Raw genomic sequence first — 24,121 nt, 5'->3', positions numbered from 1 at the left:
ACTTATACCAACAATGCTCTGAGAGATGAGCAGGAAAAGGGAAGGAGTAAGACAAACTCAGAGGTCAAAAGGCAAAAATCATGTCTGAGAGAAGATACGGCTGGATGTAGACCCAGTTAACCATGCTTTGATCTCAGTAGATTTTGAATATAGATAGGAAAAACTAAATTCCTTACCAAACCTGCAACCTGAGAAAGAGAGTCAGAAAGAAGCACTGGAGACAGTGTAAAACTTGACAAAATCTCTGGAGACAGCACAGTAAATCAGACTGTGAGCTGAGACCCAATTAACATAGATACCATTCAGAACAGTCTAGTTTCTCCCAACAAAGAAGGTGCATTCTTCCTGGCAGTGGCAGGAGTTTGTAGAGACTCTTGACTGATTTGTCTTGAAAAGCCAAACCAGATGACATGTACTGGACAAGTGATTTTGACTAGCTAAAAAAGCCTTCTGGCTATTGATCCCCCACAGTGTGTCAAGAAGTTTCTCCAAGATGAGTTCATGTCAGGGAAACAGACATTCCCTTCATCCCAAGGGAATAAGCTCGCAAGAGCAGGAGTCAGTTTGCCTCTCTCTTGCATGGCTAGTCTCAATTTAACATTAAAAAAAGAAAAGAAAAAGCACAATATATAAACAGTAAACTATCAACAAAAAGTTCCAAATATGACCAGAATAGCTTATTTTTTAAATTAATTATTTTTTTCAGACTTTGTATATAGCATGGCATTTTCCAACATCAGTCAGGAACTTTGCATCTCAAAGAACAACAGGTTTCATTTTTTCAGTGCTTTTCTTTTTTCCTTTCATTTAAACAAAGTCAGAAATGAATGAAGCTGTAGAAGCCCTATGGTTCAGTTCAAGTGATCCCCTTTACAACACAACAGTCCCCAGTGCTGGTCCTTGGTTTTTTCTCACCTCTGACAGGAAACCCATAGTTTAAATATGCTTTTAAATGAACATAGAGTTATATGCAAGAACTCTTAAGTGAGACATGATACTGCCCTTATAATCCAATAACTGACAAGGTAGCCCCTATATGGAATCCTTTGTACAAAGGAAATCTACCAACACATAATGAATGAATCTATTTCACCTTTTCATAATTTTCTTCATTTCTGAACTGATGATACTACATTAGACGGTAAGCCAAAAAAAGTGATGCCTCAGGAAACAACGAAGAAGAATCAGAACATCAGGGGAAGTAGCTTAGTAAAACATCCTCCTCTTATGAAGTGATAGAGACAGATAGAGCTCTATAGGTAATGAAGACAGGAAAGTACTTACAGTCTTGAAAATCTGTCATTTAAGAATAATGTTGAGATATGCATTACCCATATTACATACTACCTCTCTTCACATTCAAATGAATAGTTAGTAAAGTTAGACTTCAATTCCTTGTTCTGTGCAATCTGTATTTTCTGTTACTTTACCAGGCAAATCCCTCCTTACTTGTCAAGTAATCAAAAGCTTAACAAAGCTACAGCATATGAATTTTCCTGTATAGTCTTACAAAAAATCCACCCAATTTCTGTAATAACTTCTAAAGATAAAACCATCCAACTAAGTGTGGCTAAATCTTCATATTGAACATTGCTGAAGTAAATTTGTATTTCCCTAGGCTGCTTCCTCTACATAGATTTTTCTATACCTTTACACCTTCCTCAAGTAAAATTCTCACTGACTTCATTGAGAGTTTCTCAGAAGAAATTAATATTTCATAATGCTGTGAATTCCAGACCAGAGTGGATTTCTTATTCACCATTACTTCAACCAAAAATTTACACTGAATTTGATGAAAAATTGAGTAGCACATGTATTTCAACACATGATAGGAAGTCCTATCCATTTTCAGAGATAAAGTAGCCACGCTTAACTTTTTTTCTTATTAAAGTATCAATGAAGAATTGTATTTTCAACTCATGGAAACCCTGTCGAGGTCAAAGGAAATGTCAGAATTTGTTCCATGTGAGAAGGATGTTGTTATTTTGCTAGAGTTTTCTACTGTATATACATCCTTGGAAACTATCAGTGCTCTTTCCAAGATGGAAGACATTAACTTATTGTGGTAAATTGGTTTGATGCATTTTGAAAATGAAACATTTCAAAGACTCTTTTTTGAACTGTCCCAGTGACAATTTAACATTTTAATAAATCAGTAAATGTGTCCTATAAAGATCAGCATAAAATGGACCTTTCATCTTCGTTCATTCATTACACCTGTGCAAAGGCAGTGCTAATTAACAATCAGAAGAATAGGATTTTTTACAGCCTCTTTCTCTAGCATAAAGGACTGCAGCGGGTGCTGAGAAAAAAAAAAAAAACAAAACAAAACCTAGGCCTGGGAAGTCTAATGCTAATAATTCAAATGATCTACAGGCTCCATTGATTTCAATGACTTTTGCCAATTTAGACTGGATAGGAATCTAACACCTTCCAATTAACTTGATATCATGATGGGCTGGTCTTAAAGGAAAGAACAATAGATCTGCATTACTTGCTCCATGTATACACCAGAGCCACAGGGAGAGGCAGCAAGGTTGGGACAACTCCTTAGAGTTCAAATGTTACAGGAACGGCCAACATAATTGCTATTTAAAGAATAAATTGGCCAAGCTGCTTTACAGACTGACTCAGTGTCCATGTCCTGAAAGCTTTAGAAAGCAAAGGTTAGCTCTAGAGTTTAAAGAGCAGGTTACCTGATGTTTTTGTGGATCAGCAGTGTTGTGGGAAAGCGCAGCACCTGGGATGTGCCCATCGCCAAGAGGTTTTCCTGCCCCGGTGCCAGGGGAAACGTGGGAGGTGGCCAGCAGCTGAGCACTGATGGGACCGTAGCCATTGGAAGGCCGATGAACATTGTTTGAGGCAGCAGTTACTTCATCTTCATCACCAGAGTCCGTAATCAGGATAAACTCAGCCTTAAAAAGGTCATTCTCCTGCATTTCTCCTTTGCTCGAGATACACCCTGGAGACTGGAAAGCTGTTTGGGTGCTGTCTGTATAGATGGCTGACACACAGTCTTCTTTGGCCCCACTCTTTAAGGCCAGCTCATCAGAAACTGTGTTAGACTGCAAAAGATACAAGCAAAAAGATCCCAATTAGCTGCATTTTATTTGTGACCCCCAAAATGCAAAGTAATTTTGGCTTGCAGCAGTGGCTGGCACTGCACTACCTAAAGTGCAGAGTGAAGAATTTGGGGATGAGCACACAGCAGAAACCAGCTTCCCAGGGACCCACCCGGATTCCAGCTTCCCAGCAGATGCTGCAAGGGCTTGCCTTCCTGGTGACTAGCAGAGCCACAGGGGACTCTGAGCACAACGATGGCCTGAGCCTGGGGCTGGTGCAGGAACTGAAAAGGAGGGTGCAGTGAAGCCAAATGAGCTGTCAGACCAGACTATGCCAGACACAATGGGAAGGCACCCCGACCGTGGGATCCACGAGAGCAGACAATGCTCCACAGAAGAGTCTGACAGACAAATCTGGGACAAAACCTATACATATTAATGAAGAAACAAAGGCCTTTAAGCCAGGGCATTCTCTGAAGAGAGCAGACAAAGAATCCGAGGTCAGAGATCTTTACTGTATGTTCAAGCTTCTCAGCACAGACCACAGCATATTTTCTGCAATTTCCATTTCCAGTATGTAACTTCTCAAACATGCTTTGGAAGAGAACAGTAGTACAAGTTAGGCATGTGACACATCACCAAATCTTTCAATATTGAAATTGCTGTAGTAGTAATAATATTTCTCTTGAAGGAGGAATCAGGTAAAAATAGAAATACTGTGTACTGCAAGAGAAAGTCTGTAGATGGGGCTCATATCTGAATCCTACTTGAGAAAGACAGTAATGAAAAATTTCCACTTGCAGTTCCACAAGTCCCTGGAGCTCAGTTCTTTCAAAAAATATTTGACCATAAAGGGGATTATCACCAGTATTTCTTTGGAAGTGTTATTTTCATTATCTAATGTTGGTTAGCTTTTAAAAATATTATTCAGGTATTAGACATTTTAGAAAAGGGAGTAATCAGTGCTATGAAGGCCTCAGTACTGCAACACTTTCCAGGATAGTTTTCTCTGCCTGCAGAGAAACACAGGGAGACAGAGGTCAGGAATACCTGATTCTGCCTTAGCCAGGGCACTATCTGCAGCAAAACCAATACTGAATGGCTGGAAATGTAACTCAGGAGTTAAGCATCCTGAGGATAATATTTTAGCGCATCTCTCTTCAAACATATCCATTCTCTGCTGAGACCAACCCCTTTTTGGTCAGATAGGCCACTGAAAATGCTTGGGTATATTCAGGTCAGAGGACTGTGAATTCCTGTGAAAAGTCTAAGCACTAAGAACTGCAGATCCATCAGTGTCCCAGAGAAGGAGCTGTTACGCAAGAGGAGAACCACCATAAGAATTAATATTAAACTGAGGATTCCAGTTTCCTCTCAAGCAGCATGGAATAAAATAAGAGGCTGTCAAGCATTGTGAGGCAGGAAAGAAATAACAAATGCTATGGGTTGACTAAAGGCAGGAGAACCAGGAATGTTGTGCTGCTGGCTTCACTGTCATGGGAAATCATGGGGATGAGCTTCTGAAAACAAAAAGTAAGCTTTCACTTTGATGCATTACTAAGCAGCTCTGAAAGGGATTGCCGCCTTTGCTGGAAGCCACAGCACTGACGTTTCCTGAAACCAGGATCCAGTGACCAACTCTTGGTCGACTCCCATGTGATAACACTCCTCACACACCACCCTTGCTCCCATGAAGATCAAGAAGGAATTCCCCCTCATCTGCCAAGAATATAGCCCTTGCATGACTGATAGAGGACAGTATCGAGATAGGAAAGGGTTTCCTTCCAATATAAACTCTGCCAAAGGTGAAACAGGCTGTTGAGCAGATATCAGGCTTCTCTTGCACAACAATTCTGCATCTCTGGTAGGCTTGGTAATTAAAACAAAGCACAAGCCAAGAAACAGTTCAAGGGAAAGAGCTTCAGTTCAGCAATGCTCAGGACAAAATTTTCTGTATCTTTTGAAAAAGCGGAAAAATTAGAGCAAACAAAAGTCTACCTTGTTTATAATTTCTCGATTGCTCGGATTCTTCAGCTCATCTGGAATTGTCACAAGGAATTTAGAGACATCTACAACCTCAAAATGAGTTGGAAGTCTTCCAATGGATGGTACAAATGTGAAGGTCAATGGTTTGGTTCCAGATGCTTGAGAAGTGACCTACAAAACACACAATTAGTTTAACCTTTTGTCCAAATGAAAATTATTTTTCTCAGAGTTGAAATAACATAAATTACTTCATATACATAACTTACAAGTTTATTATTATCTATACTGGTCATTGTTTTTTTTTAACAGGTCATTGTATATTAAGGTCTTCTTTAACAGACAGAATACTGCCTTGAATATACCCATCATTATGCTATATATTCTAATGTCATGGCACAGCAGACAGGAGAAAATCTGTTCAATAATTTGTTATTCTTTCAATTTTCCTTATCACTAACACAAAATCATATTCCATTCATTTCAAGGCTGCTTTTATCTTTGTTTAACTCCACTTTAGTAGAATAACAATGTGATTACAGAGCTCTATCTGGACGTAATATAGTCCCTAGAGTATTTGCTTAACAACTTATAACAAATTCGAAGAACCTTTGCTCCACAAAAAGAGAGCAAAACATGTTTACATTTGCTAATGCAAATGCATCTAATACTGAACAATATCTGCGATGAATTATGATTCAAGGAAAGGATTTTCTCCCATTTTATTTGGACCATGCAGCCACATACACCAACTAATTCTGTGTCTGTCTTCTCATTTCTCCCTCTCCAACTTGCATCCTCACTAGGATCATGTATATAGGACCTGAATGCACTGAAGATAAAAGAAACTAAGAGAAGGCAATTTCACCTAAAGGTTCAGTTTTGTGACAGTGCTCTCCCATCATTTCCATCTCCTTCACAGGAGATACTGGATGGGAGAAAGAAGTCCACGCCATGGTAAAACTCTCAGTTGCTTTGCCATATATCATGGAGAGAAACTCCAAAGGCCTTGGCAAGGTCAGTAGAGAGAATCACAACCAAAACCTCGGAATCCAATATGCTGACTTTCCCACTACTTGTTGGTGTAGAAAAATCCCTCTTTCTGATTCAAGGAATGCATAGATTTTCCTTAGCTTTATCATCTGATTTAAAGCTTATAGCAGTTAATTGTGTTTTCAACAAATTCTGATATGCAGAACCTTGAACTGTATTGAAACATAGAGTAAAACAGGACCATCGCTTTGACTCTTATTTTTGCTTACTTTAATGTAGAACAAATTGGAGAGCTATGGCTCTCATTATGCTTCTTTGTAATTTGCATCCATAAGTAAACAGCAGTTATGGAACAGAGTGGGATTATGAAATACATTCACATGACTTGGTTTTCTCATGGCTAGACCATTAAAAAGGATTTCCAGTTTTTAAAAAATCTAAGCAAATATTAGTTACTTTCACTGACAGCTGTTTCCTGGAGGTCTTGAGCAAAACAGTGGCGTGTTATTTATACAAACACTGCCAACTGCCATTTTCTTTACAATTTAGGAAACTCTGCTCTCTCAGACACACAGAGAATGAATTTCCACATGTCCACCTCTAATTCTGAAAGAATAAGATGTTTTGATTTTTGAAAGTAAAAAATCTGGATAAATGGCAAGACATCTCAGTTCTGAAATGGGACTTTTATATTCACAAACTCACATAAATAGGTTACATTACACTACAGGCTTGCTACACATTTACAGGTGCGCACTGCAAGGGTGTAAGGACAAGGTAGTCTCCTACCTTCCCCCCTCCACTTCACACAAGTGTCCAAGCACCGGAGCACATGATACATGGCCTGAATCAGTAGTAAGAATGTGGCTGCTAACTGCTTCACTCTGCCAGGGGCTCTGGATGTTATTTTATGTGAGGGAGAAAAAACATAGCTCTGTCTTTCTCTCAGCAGCCAAGGTACCTGAGTCTGATCATTGCTTTTCATAAAGCAGCAACACAATTTTAAAATACTAATAGCTGGCACATTAAACACTTAGTCCTTGCTCTTGATATGAGTCAGCAGAGTAACATCAGTACTCAAGGACATAGTCATTAGCGAGCAGCCATCAGTTCCTACAATGCAGCCAGGGATGCAGCCTCCACTCGAGCTCCTGCAGTATCCAAAGGTGCTCTTCAAGGAGCAGGATTACCTGCACACAGGCAATGGCACCCATCATACTAGCAGTAGTGATTTCTGTACAGCTGACACTGTCCATTACAGTCTTACCCAGCACATGGGTCTGCACCGAAATCAGCTAGAGATGGCCTTTGCTTTCCTGCAGATCTGTAGCTGTGCTTTCATCTTCCCTCTCTAAGTAGGATATGCAGTTAGTGACTTTGGCTAGCTTGGTCACCTTTACTAACATTTTCTCCCTCTACCTCACCCTCTTGTCATGTTCTTGTTAGACACTTGACATCAGTTATATTGTATCAGTGAGTATTCTTATGTCAAAGCACAAAATATTCCTTATAAAAGAAAAAGGAAGAGAGAAAGAAAAAATGTGCAAATAGCAAGCCCCAACAACGTGTTAGCACTGATAAACTCCCAGTACTTTATCTGCATATTTGCAACAAGGAAATACAAACAAAAAGCCAAGTTATGAGGCTCCAAACCATTGCATAGTAATGGGGACATCTTGCTAGCACCTACTTCTGTACTGTGTCTTACCCTGCACTTTCAATTTTATTGCTTTGGTGGAAATGCTTGAAGGAAACCTTGCTGTATTTGGCCTAAACACATTGTGGAACTAACCAGCAAAATTGCTTGTAAGCTAAAACTAAGACTGGAAAACACATATAAAGATGTGCAAGCTAGAATATTTTTTCAGGTGGAAGATGTCATTAAAGCATGGTATTATTTACATTTCCCTAGTGTATTTTATTTTTCCTGAAGTTTAGAAAGTATAAACCAGCAAATCAAATAACTCCTTTTCAGAAAGTTTTAAGCTGTCAGAAACTATGTGAGGCAGCAGGGAGAACTGTGCTCCACTTAGCTTCACTCACAGTGAGTGGGAAACAGGAACTTCTAGCAGGTAAAACTGGTCATGCAATCTAGGCTGCATCACAGAAACATAGACAATGAGCAAATAGTACAGGAGTCTTCAAACACAAATGTTTCCACTGGGGAAAACAAAAGAGAAAAAAACCCTTTTGTTCCAAAGTATCTTTTAAGTGGTTGTTTTCATTTTGTAGGTTTCAAAACATAAGTAGAAATACTTTGACATTTTAAAATTTAAATTTTAATTGGATAATGTGAAGCAGAAGGAACCATAACATACTTTTTTAAAATTTTTTTAATGTAAGGATTTTTGTACCCTTTTTCATACACTTATCTCATTTACTATATCTCTCTGACTGATGTTTCTATCCTTGAAGAACTGAAAGAAATTATCAGGATGGACTTCCAGCATTTAATTACATCTATTATTAGTCACTCTGACATGTAGAAGTAAACAACAGAGAAATAACCTTAAAATTCAAATATATATATATATATATATATGAAAATTTCTTGCAGATTATTTTTTCTCCATAACTAGTAGTAACAGCAGAAGGAATTCAATGCCATACATTCCCTGCTGCTGTAATTCACTTGAATAAATACAGTTATGGTGGCATAAAAATACCATATGCAATGTCTGTTCATGTTAATACTAATGAATTCTGTTTCATATTATATAAACTTTATGAACAATGAGATAATAGATTGATTTTAATCATATCCTTTCAAGAATATAAATTATAGAGTTTAATATAAATAACCTTTGAGGTTATTTAACCCCCATTGGGGGTTGTAGGCTGCTGCATAATACATTACCTAATAGCTTCAAAAGGATAAACTTATTCTAGATGACTTCCATGACTTCCGATGTCATCAATTTACAAACAGATTTGTTGCATAATTAATACCATCAATTTAACTCTGCCCTGGGGACAGTAACCTAAATCATATTAATTATTGTTTTCATTACCACAGCTTCTACAGTCCTTACTTGTAGAGCACATTTTTATTGTCTTGGTTACCTTATGAAGACAAATGAACACTTCCATTTAATCCCTTGCATGCTCTATATGCATTCGGCATACTGCCTATTTTGTAATTTAAATTGAGGTCCCATTGTCAGTGATTGCTTCCAAGGATTTCCTTCTGGAATACAGATTGCTAAAGTGAAATTGAATATGCTGGTGCACATTATCATTTCTTCCACTGATTTGCTAATGTAAGCCATTTTGCTAATAAAACAACACCCTGAGAAAATCTCACTCTTGAAATATCATATACTTCCGTTTGAGGATGTTTATTTATTTGTTTAAAGGGCAGAAAAGGAAATACATGCATAAATAATAGCAAAATAACAAGCATACACATCATGACATAGGAACATGTTGACTGAAGCGCTGTTTTGGTCAGAGCACAAACTCACATGCCTACAATTCCTGCATGATAAATATAGCTCTAACCCACAGAGAAAGCACAGCTAACACCGCTCACCCAGGCAGGGAGAGGGGCCATCCGAAAACAAGGCCCGGGTTGTGAAACCTATCTTTAAACTCCTTTTCTGTGTTCGGACTAAAGTCAAAACACAAAGAGACTTTGTCTCCTCCCTGAGACAAAGGCTAGTCTACCACAGCTGAAATTACCAGTTAATGAGATGTAAGAATCTTCAGCGTATATTCATATCCTGACTTATTATAGCTATCACAGTAGCCTAATACGGATTAGCTGATTATTGTGTAATATGAGCTGTGGCTTATCTAAAACCTTTTACAAACAGCAGCAGATGATCATCTGAACACCAACTTTATATCTGTGAAACTTCAGGGGAAAAAACTAAATCCACTCCAAAAGTCCAGGATGAAATTACAGCCCAGCTGAAATTTGTGCCAAAATTCCCACCAACAGCTGTGGTCCAGGAACTTCTCCAAGCCCTGCGATGTGCCCATTGTATCACCTTCAGCAAAGCACTTTTCTTTCTTTCTGTACAGCAGCACACATTAAAAGACACAGAGAGACAACTATCCTTTGAAAATTAGTGTGTGTAAAGCTCTAGAAAAAGCAATGAATAATAGCATAAAATTGTAAACTATTATTCAAAATGCAATAACTCATTCAGCTGAAGTGTTTCTTTCAAACAATAATTTTAATTAGCTCTTCAGCCCAGCAGACTTTATACAACTGTAATTGCTCTTTCATTCTACACATATGCAGCTAAGCATGGTGAAAAGTAACTAAAGCTAGCCTTTAATTTCCTCCTTTGCAAAGGCAGAGTAAAATACCTTGCCTGTTATGTTTAATTGATTTAATTAAATGCAGTTTGACTAAATGGTCATAAAACATTAGACCCTAAGGCAACCTGGGTCTCTAAATCCTATTTTAGTGTCACTGATACCCTTAAAGCCTTTAGTTTCTCCTGTCTTCTAAACCTCCTAGAACACATCTTCCAAAGCTAAAAACACCTACGTTGCAATGTCTCATGTTGCTCTAGGCCATTACCCATGCACAAACCTCCAGGCAGACAGTCCCACACCCAGACTGCTTCCAGCTACTCCCTCAGCAGGTAATCACCATTTCCTTTACTGTGCAGAATAATCAGAAAAGACCCAGAAATATTGCTGCTGGTTTTGCACAGCTTTTTTTTGCAGTATGAAGCACAGAATCACAGAATTGTCTAGGTTGGAAAAGACCTTGAAGATCATCCAGTCGAACCATTAACCTAATATTGATAGTTCTCAACTACACCACATCCCTCAGCACTATGTCAACCCAACTCTTAAACACCTCCAGGGATGGGGACTCCACCACCTCCCTGGGCAGCCCATTCCAATGCCTAACAACCCGTTCTGTAATGAAATGCTTCCTAATATCCAGTCTAAACCTTCCCTGGCTCAATTCAAGGCCATTACCTCTTGTCCTGTCGCTTGTTACTTGGTTAAAGAGACTCATTCCCAGCTCTCTGCAACCTCCTGTCAGGGAGCTGTAGAGGGCGATGAGGTCTCCCCTCAGCCTCCTCTTCTCCAGACTAAACACCCCCAGTTCCCTCAGCCGCTCCCCGTACGACCTGTGCTCCAGACCCTGCACCAGCTCCGTTGCCCTTCTCTGGACACGCTCGAGTCATTCAATGTCCTTTTTGGAGTGAGGGGCCCAAAACTGAACACAGGAATCGAGGGGCGGCCTCAGCAGTGCCGAGTACAGGGGTCAGATCCCTTCCCTGTCCCTGCTGGCCACGCTATTGCTGACACAAGCCAGGATGCCATTGGCCTTCTTGGTCCCCTGGGCACACTGATGGCTCCTGTTCAGCCGGCTGTCAATCAACCCCCCCAGGTCCCTCTCTGACTGGCAGCTCTCCAGCCACTCCTCCCCAAGCCTGTAGCCCTGCTGGGGGTTGTTGTGGCCCAAGGGCAGCCCCCGGCATTTGGCCTTATGGAAACTCCTCCAGTTGGCCTCAGCCCATGGCTCCAGCCTGTCCAGGTCTCTCTGCAGAGCCTCCCTGCCCTCGAGCAGATCAACACTCCCACCCAACTTGGTGTCATCTGCAAACTGACTGAGGGTACACTCGATCCCCTCGTCTAGATCATCAATAAAGATGTTAAACAGGAGTGGCCCCAAAACTGAGCCCTGGGGGACACCACTCATGACCGGCCGCCAGCTGGATTTAACTCCGTTCACCACAACTCTCTGGGCCCGGCCATCCAGACAGTTTTTTACTCAGCAAAGCGTGTGTCCATCCAAGCCTTGAGCAGCCAGTTTTGCCAGGAGAATGCTGTGGGAAACGGTGTCAAAGTCCTTGCTAAGGTCAAGGTAAACAACATCCACAACCTTTCCTCCATCCAATAAGCAGATCACTTTGACGTAGAAGGAGATCAGGTTTGTCAGGCAGGACCTGCCTTTCATAAACCCATGCTGACTGGGCCTGAGCATCTGGTTGTCCCACATGTGTTGTGTGATGGTACTCAGGATGAGCTGCTCCATCAGATTCCCGGGCACCAAAGTCAAGCCGACAGGCCTGTAATTTCCCAGATCATAATTCCAACCCGTCTTATATATGGGCATCACATTCATTGGCCAATTTCCAGTCAGTCGGGACCTCCCCAGTCAGCCAGGACTGCTGGTAAATGATGGAAAGCGGCTTGGCGAGCACCCCAGCCAGCTCCTTCAGCACCCTCTGGTGTATCCCATCCGGTCCCATAGACTTGTGTGTGTCTGTGTGATGCAGCAGGTCACTGACTGTCTCCTCCTGGACTGTGGGGGGATCGTTCTGCCAGTCTGTCTTCCGGCTGAGGAGGCTGGATTCCCTCAATACAACTAGTCTTGTTATTAAAGACTGAGGCAAAGAAGGCATTAAGCACCTCAGCCTTTTCCTCATCACTTGTTTCCATGTTTCTTCCTGCATCTAGCAGGGGATGGAGGCTCCCTGGTCTTTCTTTTGCTACTGACGTAATTATAGAAACATTTCTTGTTGTCCTTGATTACTGAAGCCAGATTAATTTCTAGCTGGGCTTTAGACCTGATTTCCACCCTGCATAGCCTCACAGCCTCTTTGTAATCATTGTGAGTCACTAGCCCCTTCTTCCAAAGGCTGTAAACTCTCCTTTTCTCCCTGAGTTGCAGCCAAAGCTCCCTGTTCAGCCAGGTTTGTCTCCTCTGCTGTTGGCTTCTCTTACAGCACCTGGGGACCGCCTGCTCCTGTGCCATTAAGACTTTCTTCTTAAAGAGTGCCCAGCCTTCCTGGGCCCCTATACCCTTCAGGATCATCTCCCAAGGGATCCTGTCAAGCAGGTGCATAAAGAAGACAAAGTCAGCCCTTTTGAAGTCCAGGATGTCAGTTCTGCTAAGCTCTCTCCTGGACTCTCTAAGAATAGAGAACTCTATTCATGATCGCTGTGCCCTACTCAGCCTCTAACTGCCACATCATTCACCAGTCCTTCTCTGTTCACAAAGAGTAGGTCCAGCAGGGCACCTTCTCTGGTTGGTTCTCTCACCAGCTCCATCAGGAAGTTATCACCCACACTTTCCAGGAATAATATTGTCAGGCTTGCCATCTGGTCTTGCATAGAAGTCAGTCAAGGACTGGCAAAAGTAGACTGAAAAACTTTAAGGTTGATTGCAAATGAAAATTAAATTTAAAAAACAAACAAACAAACAAAACCCACAACTGGTGTTGTATAGCATGCACTTGGGCTACTTATCGAATACTTTGGCTGTCAAAAGATTCCCTGGGAAATGGAAGACTTCAGACCAAGTCCAGAACCTGTAGATACAGAAAAATATCTGCACCTGAACTGAAGTCCTTACAAGGTCATTAGAATTTATGAATTTCTATGTAGAGTATCCATACTAATGTATACACAGAAATATTGATGAATGCTGATGTGCATGATATATGCTTATACAATGTTGTGATATTTCTGCCCAAGAAAAAAAGCTGCAGATTCCTCAGCCACAATAGTTTAAATGATAGCAAGGCACAACAGATGCCAGTTTTCCTGTCCGTTTTTGAACAAGTCAATCTCAATTACCCAGTGAGAAATTGAAAGTTAACCTGAATTTATTCTTTTTCCTGTAAAAGATTCTTGCAATTTCAGCCCTGCAAAAGAGTCTCAGAATGCTGCTGTCATCCTCACAGCAGTCTTGGAGCATAGTCTCATTAATGTGGAAGATGTAATTCCCCTCATTTTCTTTTCCCAGAAGCTGCACCTATCAGTAAGCAGGTGTAATTTTCAAATCAAGGACTGGGAATAGAAATAAATCACTATTTACATCTGTCAGAGCTGAGAGATCAGCCTTGTGGGATGATACTAGCAAGAAACTTCAATTTTACAGTAGCATGCACCCGTCATTTGCCCTTTGGTTTCTCAAGATATCTGAATGGTTGAGGGCTAGAGGGATTTCAGCCAGACCAGCTCCCTCCCCACAGAGCTCAGCTCACATGTGATGAAGTCTCGCTGACACACCACTGAGCACCGTCAATCCTGCCCTGAACACCACAGGGGGATCGAGCCCATGTGATGCAGTCACCACAGATGGGCACCTCAGCATTTTTCCTTTCAAAGATGCATTGCAAAGCAAGTTTGGTAACACATCAGTGATACTGTTGCAAGCAATATATTTTGGGAGCAGGTAGTGCCCAGCATCACATCTGTTTTTATACATATTCCAGCAGGTGTCTTCTAATGGACCATTATTTTTGTACAGTGAAGTATTGAGTGACTCCAGAAAAATATATGTGTTAATAAAACATATGTTGTAATATCAGGAAATCATAGGCTGTTGAAGAAAAACCAGGGGATGCTAACATATGCCTCCAAAAATAAAGCACAAGATAATAACCTAAGCCTTAAAAGTGCAAGTATAGGATAGGGGCCACAGAGCTACAAGTACAAATCATTAATAACCAGTTATTACTCACTACAAGAATGCAACCTGGTGCACCAGTTTTGAGGAAAACAGAGGAAGCAAAGAACTGGTATCCAGCGTATGTAAAATGTATCAAACATGGTAGAATTTGGATATAATAGAATCTGCTGGCCAATGAAGTAAGAACAAGTAAACTGTGAGCAAACACATAAAAATAACTCCAAGTGGGCTAAAAGTGCAGGGGAAGTAAGCCCCACCACATCCTCCTGCAAACTACAGATGCTGTCAGCTTCCATAAAAATTCATAGAAAAACAAAAAAAGAAGAGGTAGAAATGAGAAAGTTTGTCTAGGTCAGTTCTAACTGTATTTTTATTGGGAATGAGCTGTAATAATTGGACCATCCAGGCTTTAAGTGTGAGTATCACTGTAGCTGGACTAATAAGAATCGTACAAGCCCTGTGTACATGTGAATTTGTGTTCATTTGTATGAACAGTACAATGAGGTGGTGCTAAGAGAAAAGTGTAGATTGAAAAGAGGATAAGTATGAGAGGTAGTGCATGAAAGTCCCTCCCAAACTCATAAGATAGAAGATTAGTGGTCCTGTTGAATAAACAAGAAATAATAACTTCAGAATACCAAGAGTCAGCCCAATCTGCCCAAGGATACCAGGACACTATGGCATCAGCAGTGAACAAGTTGGACACCATCCAAGAAGGCTGTAGGTGCTATATATGGACAAAGACTGCAGGAAACAATAAACAACAGGCCCCCAAGATATCTTTCAGACCACTCACATAGAAGCCAAAGGTATAGGAGTACAACCTTCTGCTTCTGCACAAACGGTTGCCCTCCCAGCTGTGGTTCCAGCTGGGTAACTATGAGTTAGTGCATGAGTGTATGAGAGACCTGCATGAGTCACTAAATGCATCGTGTGAGTAATTATCTGCTGTTAATAAGAACAGCCTCATTCTCTTAATGATAACAGCTTGGCTAATAAAAAGTGTTCCGATAAATATTGGCTGTGATGAGTGGCTCCTCCAACTTGACCCCCTGTCAGGGAAAAGGGAGTTAACATTTTAAGGCTGTGAGTAGACTGTTAATACTTCAATTATATTAACTACAAATTTTTGCATCTGTATGTGTGTTTCTCTAGTTCACATAAGTTGCATAAGGCATCTGGTCTTATACCCCACCATTGGGGCTTGGTGGTGATTTGGATGCAGCAAATGAGATTGAGCATTTCCCACTTGTGCAACTTTTCTGCTTATTTTTGAAGAACTGCCTTCCTGATTTGCTTACACACAACTGAAGGAGGACTGGTACAGTCTCACTTTAGCAGTTGAGTTATGCTTTAAACAGCTCCAAGTTAACAGTTGTGTGTGAAATCCCTCATGGACTCTGATGAGGATGTGCTGGATGTTGGGATTCTCAGCGCTTCACTGCGAGCCTGCTGTTAGCAAGAGTGCTTTAGCAGTATTTCGGCATATGTAACAGCACTGGAGGTCTCTCTAAGTTTCCCCAAGTATACCTCTGACAAAAAAATTTCAACACAGAGTTTGAACAACTCTATCATCCAAGCCTAATAGCAAGAAATGAACGACCTTTATACCACGGTCACCTGGTACTGTAGTACTCACTCTAAAAAAATTCTCAAACCTGAAGCACTACAGGTTTAGGCTCAAATTTATGGTCACTAGTGGCACTATCAGTAAAGAAAACTGTCTCTTTCCACGAGAGGATACAAGATAGCATAAACATTGGGAGGTCTCTCCCCCCCCTAGAAACTTCATCTACCTCTGGGTGACTTGAACGTGCCCGTTCTCTCTGCTCCAGGTTAATAGATCCTCTCATTACCTGCTGCCCACAGATACAACCAACCAGCTTCACCTGCCCTCACCAAAACATCAATAAGCAGAAAGATGCTGTTACTCACACATTTCCTGTAGGTACCATAGGCATATGCTCTCCACTGACAGCTGTCTCATGGATTTTGACTGTTCTGGTTCCCTAAAAGTTTCCTTTTCCTCTCATTTCCCTCTTCTATTACTTCTGTCTGTTCTCAGCTAAAGAATGTTAAAAATATGTTTAATTTTTTGATAGCTTTTTAAAAATATTTTAATTTTTGAAAACTGTAAAAAGTAAGGGGAATTGATTGTTAGAACATTTTGGCTGAGTTTGGTTTAATTGGAAAGTAACTTTTCATTTTAAAATAATTGATCTGACAGGGGAAAAGAAAAGGTTGATGTGATTTCCACTTGGCAGAACAGATTCTATCAAGTTGTCTCCTGTGTTGGTTTCTTCCATTATTATTATTATAAAATTTTCAGTTTTATTTCTTTTAAATCTCTGAAGCATGACATTTTTAATAGATGCCTCCTTTCCCAAACTGCTACATCTTGTGTCCAGGCATTTATCTTGCTAAGGAGCTATATTTTTGGAGCGGGGATCCAAAGGATATAAAGAAACACATAGGGCTGTACAGCTTAAATTTTCAAAGGCTATGCATCTGGCACCCACATATCAATGATATATAATAGCACATCTTTCACGTTTCAGAGTTATCTCACTAATTGATTATGACAATCTCTCAAATATGATTTTCAAGATCCAAAACACCATCTGGCATCTAGATTTATCCATGTTTTGATCAATCAGAAAAAAGGGTGTTTTTTGAAAAAAAAAAAAATGCTCTCATAGATTTCATGAAGTGAAAATTAAAACCTTATTCTTTATCCACTCTTACATGACCAGACCAAAAACTTCTAGTTTATCTGCTGTTATTTTTTCCTGCTGCCATTCCAGCCGACATTTCACAGCAGTGAAAGTCTTATAATATCAGCTACTTTCATAAGGAAAAGAGTTCTCATTAATGATACATTAGCGATACACAGAGTATTTTGTAAATATCAAACACTAAATTTTCAGCTTTTTAACCAACCATAGGAGGAGGCAGTTGGTATTTTAATCATTAAGAAATGGATTATTTCATCCTGTATAATCAGCAATAGGCTTCCCATCAGAAGCCACAACACCAGTTACAGCCATCTGTGCAAGAGATTTAATGAAAAATCAATATGAGCCCATCTACAACCATTCTTACCTGTCCTCTGCTAATAAAACTCAGTGTGATGATAGTTCAGATGCATTTTTCCACAGGCTGCTGTCTGTAGCATGTAGAGCACAGTTGGGAGATAAATTAAAAAAGAACATAAGAAAGCAGTGAAGAAATGTGTGTGATAAAACTGAAGAAGAGGTCACATTCTCCCCTTCTCAGCAAGGACTTTCAGAGATCCTTTTAATGAGTTATTTTCTGAGTAGGTCTGTGTGGGCCCAGAAGAATGCTGGCTACAAAGGGTGATTATCCTGGCACTCAGCTACTAACAAACAAGGTAAAGCTAAATGGCTGTTGGCTTCTTCTGCATATTCAGAGAAGGGCAGAATGATAAACTTAGGATCTTGTTTTCTTCTCTGTGCTAATCATTAAAAAGCAGCTGTCTTTAAACATTTATCTTGAGCTTTCCCAGATGTCAGTAATGCCGCATATTTAAGACAACCAGGGTCATTTCCATACAACTTTATGGAAGAATAGCTACACTTGCTCCAATTAAGTAATTTTATTTTTTCCAACAAAAGCTTTTGTGTGAAGAATTGTCATTTTACAAACTTGACTTTGTCTCATCAAACAAAAAACATTTTGAGTTTTGCACTCTGGCATAATCATTCAGCTAAATACAGTCATGTACCATTCCTCAGATATTTTAGAGTGTAGGAGAAAGAATAGGAGTAAATTTTCCACAGCAGACTGTACATTTTGTACCAAGAACGAGCATAATTTCTTTAGCAAACAAATCTGGGCAGCCTGCAAAGTGAAATCTATACTTTGCCTCAGGCTTCCTTTGCAGCCCTGAGTAAGTGCCTATAACCTTGTTATACTAAAATATTCTGACAGTCCATGGGTAACTGCAACTTCTTCATCATATATTCCCAGATGCCCAACATCCACATTACACTATTTGACTAGTTTTGGTGAAGGTAACATGTGATCAGCACACAGAAGCCTTAACTTAGGAAAACTGTCACCTCTCTGGTTTCTGTACCTAGGGATGACATATGACATCTATCAAAGCTCCCATATGAGTCCAGCCAAGAAGCTCTTCATAACTAGGACTAGCCCATTCAGATGGCCATCTTTACCTAAGTCAAGTTCTGGTTTTGCCCTGCAAGTCATATTCCTGCCAGAACAGAGATATAAATGATGTTCACTTCCAAAACCAGGTTTTCCTTCTTTCTAGTCTTATATTTCAATGTCAATTAACAGATATACTGACCAGTGATTCTTTCCTTCCTCTTTTTATGTTGTCCTTACCAATCTGTTATCACCTAGGTTTCTCTCGGTCACTCTCCATTTCCAGTTTGCAATCTACCTTTAAGTTATAGGAAACAGGGTTTACAATATCTGAAACAGACTCCTAGAAAAGTGAGAAAACACAGCATATTTAGGTTCAGCTTCATGACCAATTATGCTACTTAGGTCAGGCTTCTAAGAAGACTCTTCCAAATTTAAGCAAAACCCTGCCAATGTTATAAAGAATACTTTAGACTTTCTGCTGAAAATGTGTAAACAACACTATGTGGATACTATGAACTAACCAAAAGGATCACAGTATTATAAAAAGGGCAGGTGACTTTATTTTAACAAACAAGAATCTGCACATTGTCATTTACTTCCTACCAAGATTTTCTCCAGAAGTTTCCAGTATAAGAATACAGGTGATAATGTAATGGAAAACACTTTTGCATGTAGTGACAAAGAATGTAGATTAAGTACTTGATTCCTACGTATTTGTACTTTCATGTCGCATCTTCATTTTAAGCAATTGGATGAAGGCATAGATGTAATAATTGTAGCTTCATATTAAAGAAGAAATTGAGTTAGTTTATTGCCAGAACTACAGAGATTTTATAAACATTGTTATCATCTTAAAATATTTCAAAGCTGTATTCCCTATAATACCCCCTAATAAACTCAGTACAATCAAGGCTGACCCTGACAGTAATTCCAGTATATTCCATATAATTACTTTCATCACCAGGGAGAACTAGTTACCCTCAAGCTGTGCATTAAGTGAATAACATAAACCACATGGGAAGTATTCTTTCCTCCTGTCCCGCGTTTTAGCATTTTGATAATGTTAACAGTATTCTTAAGTCATTTATCTTGTGCTATGTTTTTGTGTTAGCTAAATACATATACCTTCTGCTTCAAAATGTAGGTTTTATATTCCAAAATTCTGTAGCATTTCAAAGGGACCTTTGCTCCTTTTGCCTTAGCAGCAGATGACTCCACAGTTCCCTAAGAGCAGAGCTGCCAGATTCAGGGAGAATGATGCTTGCTTACTGCAATATTCTGAAATGTCTGGATTGAGGAGAGTCCTGCAAGACTTCAGAAGAAATGCTGACTTCTTTATCACTTTAGACTGGTCTTTGCTGAGAGTTACTTGCAATAAGTCAAATTTTGAAAACTGAGTGAAAAGGAAGGTGATTTCTGAACTTGGTCTTAGCTTTGAAAAGGGAAGAAATATATCTTGGACGTCAGTTAAACATTATTTCTATCATTACTACTAATAGAGCAGTACCATTTATCAGCATGTTCCCGATTATAACAACATACATTATTTCAAAGAGAGACTCAACTTTGAGTTAGAGTCAACTCCAAAACTCTGAAAAATAGTTTTATATTTGCACAGTTTGCTACCAACAGAGATGGCTTTCCATTTTTCATCCATCTCCTGAAAAACACGTTTCAGGTGAAAATTAAGATTGCGATTCAAATTATATAAATTAGGAAGTTAATATAAAAGTTAAAAAACATAAAGTGTTTCTGTTATCAGTTTGTTGTTTTGAGATATTAGACAAAGTTTTAATTTCCACTAGAATGGATCATTAAACCAGACATCAAATGTATATTCTTCATTTAAATTCAACATGAAAGACCCTGTGTATTACTTTTTTCTGCCCATGTTTTGACAAGTTAGAAGATTTGCAGATAATAAACGGATTTAGACTTAACAAAACTTCCTATGTTTCAGCAAATAATTCTTGCTAGGATTCTTTATCCCCAAACTTATATAAATCCTGTGAATAATATTAAGAAATCACAAGCATTTTTAATAAAGCTCTCACATCTGTATGCACAAAGGCATCATGCAATCTGAAAGCTTCCTAATCAATGTCTTCTGAACAGCTCCATGGGTTTACATAACACAGAAGTATATCTAGTCTCAAACTAAAAAGAAAAAATTTAATAAGCCTAAAACTGTAAATCATGCATTAAGAAAACCTTAACAGCAATGTATTGGCAATCCAATGTAATTGTTTTTATGCACACTTTGTACTAAAGCTTCAGGTTATTTTAAAGTTGCCTTAACTTAGTTTTTAAGAAAAGGGCATTGCTGTATTATTTCTGTCAAATTTTGTTTTTTTCATGGTGTTAGATTTTATGTTCCTACTGACTATGGCTGTTTCCTCAGGAAATAACATGATTAGGAGCTCAGTCTTTCCAACATTATCCAGCTGAGGTTTTGATTACAGCAGAGACTACAGGTCAATGGGAGAGCTCAGGCACTCAACGAGAGCACAAGGCAGATGTGCCTGCAGGATCAGTCCTCTTCTCTGAAGTGCTTGTTCTCTGACTTTTAAAGAAAGTGTAATAAATGACATGTATTTTACCAAAAAAGCAGTTACTTCATGCAGTACATGTCTTCCAGCTCCAGTCTCTGATTTTCTATCTGCCCTACCCATTAGGTCTTGTTTGTTAACTAGACAGAAATTGGCATGGAGAAAAAAGTTTGAAAGTTAAGGAAATGAAACAAGTTATTTTTGGAAGTGACTTAAAAGCCCTCTTGTACCAAGTACTTGTTTTTCCCCTGCTTCTGAGAAAAGATCCTTGTAGGAAATTACCAAATATACTAGTAGCTGGTAAAATTTCATTCATTTAAAAGGTTGCCTTTAATTTCAGTAGAAGAAGTCCAATGTGTTTGTTGCATGTAGTATTGCCTCAGCTGACTCTATATTGCCATTATACATAGGAAATCTCATCTCCTTTGCCATTCTGAAGTGGACCAGGAATTTTTCATTTAAATACTTTCTTCCACATAAAAAAGTCAGTTTGCTTGAACAAAATCTTTTAACAGAACACATTTGCTTTCACTCACTTTTCATCTGGAACTTTCCTTGAATCCAGGATGGACTGACTCCTGGAAACACAGGGGTGGAGAGACAGAGCTGCTTTTGAATATGCCTCTCTTTGAAGGACAAGATGGAAACTTACCCCAAGTTTCCTACAGTGCTCATGAATGCTCCAGCTACCAGGCTATTTTCAGATGTATCTTTCTCAGATGTATTTTTCAGCATAAGCTTTGAAAGATGTCTTCCTCCATTAGCATCAGAAAATAAATTGTCAAAGATTGAAACATTCCTTCAGATGAAGTTTTCTCCTAGCTAGAAATATCAAATCCAGTCACTGAAAGTTATAATGGTGATAGGATCCACCAGGGTCAGCGAAGAAACCAGCACAAAAATCCTGAAGCCAAGGCATTGGGTGAAGGATTTGAGGAGTGAACAAGGAGTTTTAGGCAACTTTGAGGACACCTTTTGTTCTGCAGCACTCGCTGGCACCTGCCTTTCGCCAGCAAGCAGCTGAGACCCACTGCAGTACCTGAAGTTAACAAACAAGCCAGATGAAGGGTCTGGACCGAAGGGTTGTCATCAGCCTTTATTCTTCTTCCAAAATAATGCATTTGAGGAACGCACATGGTCACAGATAGATTTGAAGTAAATTGGCAGGCATTTTTGTCTGGCTTATTATTAACAATAAGTTAGTAAGCTGTTCTTGTAAGAATTCAACGGCAAAAAAGGCTTATACACAGGATTTCTGCTAAAAAATGAAATCGGGTCTGCTTCAGGGCTCCTTGTCTGCTACAAACTATTTCTTATTCACTACAGTTTCTTTCTGGTTTACTAGAACCTCAAACTTTCATTAGAGCATTTAGGATTAAGAGGCTTTTGACATGCTTTCTGTAGAAAGTGTGTGTGTGTGTGTCTGGATGTGTGTGTGTTTGTAAAATGGAAGACAGGAGAATGCTACATGGGTGGAGGTGAAGTGTCAAGAATTTGGGATTTGCTTTTGCAAATGGCTATGTCAGCAGACTATATACTTGTCCTACTAAAATAAATTAGGCCTTGCTCACATGAAACTCTAGAGTTTTTAATGATTATCTGGGAAAAAATAAGACCAGGTTTTTGAGATCACATAAAAAGAAAAATAAAATGTGCTGTGATACGTTTGCACCTACCTACTTAAAAATACACTTCATTCCATGAAGACTAATTACAGGCATGGTCCCACAAGAATTATACCATATCGCATAAAAAGAACATTCTAAATGATCAGCTTGTTTCAGCCATCATAATTACCTAAGTGGCACGCTTCTGAAGTTGCTTTTCTCATCCAAACTAAGCTTATCTTTCTTGGAGTGTGTGCACATGACTGAGTCTATTTTAAGAGGTTATTATCTGTCAGTGGAGGTACAGATAATGAACCAACTATCTATGGGCTGTTGGACATCTGCAACTGCAAAACAAAATTAAAAAAAAAGACTGTGAAGAAAATGGGTTTATTTAAATAGCCTACCATTACTTCTACCCTGGGCAGTGTGCAAATGTGTCTCCACGCTAACAAGGAATAACTCGTTTGAATGTGTTAATACAGCATTTGCAATCATGTGACCTCTCACACCTGGTAAAACAAGCGTGAAACATCACAACAAATTCCTTTGCAGGATTTCTTACTCAGCAGCACTGAATTCCACGTCACTTCTATTATATTTAGCTTTCTTTTTGCTGTTTGTCACCATTTAAAAACAACTAGTGCACAAATATAGAATACACTTAGAAAGTATATTCTGGGTAAGAATTTTTATACACTTTATCCCTCATAGCAACTGATTGGTAAGATAAACCCTCTGGTAAGACTTCACGTTTCTTCTCTATTCAGATTGTGTTCACACTTTTGCAGCACCCACACAATGTCCACTAACCAAGTTATCAAACACACACTTCTGGGAGCCTAATGAGTGCTGGTTTTTTATTACAAAATAATAATAAGATTATTTTAAAATAAAATATAAAATAAATGCATGGCATTTTTGAGTACACAAAGAATGCAGTTTGTTCATGTAGCAGCAAAAGAGTGCACAAATGTTAGTTTGCTGTTAGATCTTGCCATCACATGTAAAAGATTTTCTAACACTTGACTAAATTCAGTTCAGAATGAAGAATATTTTAAGAACCATTAAAAGGTTCTTAAAATTTTCTGAGGAAAACTGAATCATTCAAGAAAAGTAAAAGCCCATAATAAGAATCTTTAGAAAAGAAAATGTTAAAATACCAAGAAAAGCTAGTTTAGTATGAAGTAGCACAGATGGATTCATTAAAAAATACACAGAAATTCTACAGAAATATCCATGTAAAGAATGAATATTTAGGGCAATGCAGAAGCAGCTAAGGACTAGCTGATCATCAGGTCATGAGAATGAAAGGGACAATTTAGGTCCCTCACTCTGTCCCAGTGAATATTCAGTTAGTTAAACATGAAAGACTTCCATTAGTAGAAACTCACTCACATA

At 39.1% G+C, this 24,121-nt stretch overlaps 1 protein-coding gene across 5 annotated transcripts in view; it reads right to left on the bottom strand.

The window, feature by feature from the left end:
* The window catches only part of MLIP (muscular LMNA interacting protein), a 119,636-nt gene that overhangs the window by 66,904 nt on the left and 28,611 nt on the right, over positions 1 to 24,121 (bottom strand). For all 5 annotated transcript variants that reach the window (XM_026845030.1, XM_026845031.1, XM_026845032.1 and 2 more), the window contains exons 2-3: positions 5,061 to 5,219; positions 2,697 to 3,065 (exon numbers count right to left, since the gene is read on the bottom strand). In XM_026845030.1, coding sequence (XP_026700831.1) covers positions 2,697 to 3,065; positions 5,061 to 5,219 — 528 coding nt within the window. The remainder of the gene's footprint in view (positions 1 to 2,696; positions 3,066 to 5,060; positions 5,220 to 24,121) is intronic.

This window comes from Athene cunicularia, assembly GCF_003259725.1.
Source record: "Athene cunicularia isolate RWA chromosome 3 unlocalized genomic scaffold, athCun1 chr3_part1, whole genome shotgun sequence".
Lineage (NCBI taxonomy): Eukaryota > Metazoa > Chordata > Aves > Strigiformes > Strigidae > Athene > Athene cunicularia.
The sequence above is the reverse complement of the archived record's forward strand: the minus strand, read 5'-3'. Positions and strand labels throughout refer to the sequence as shown.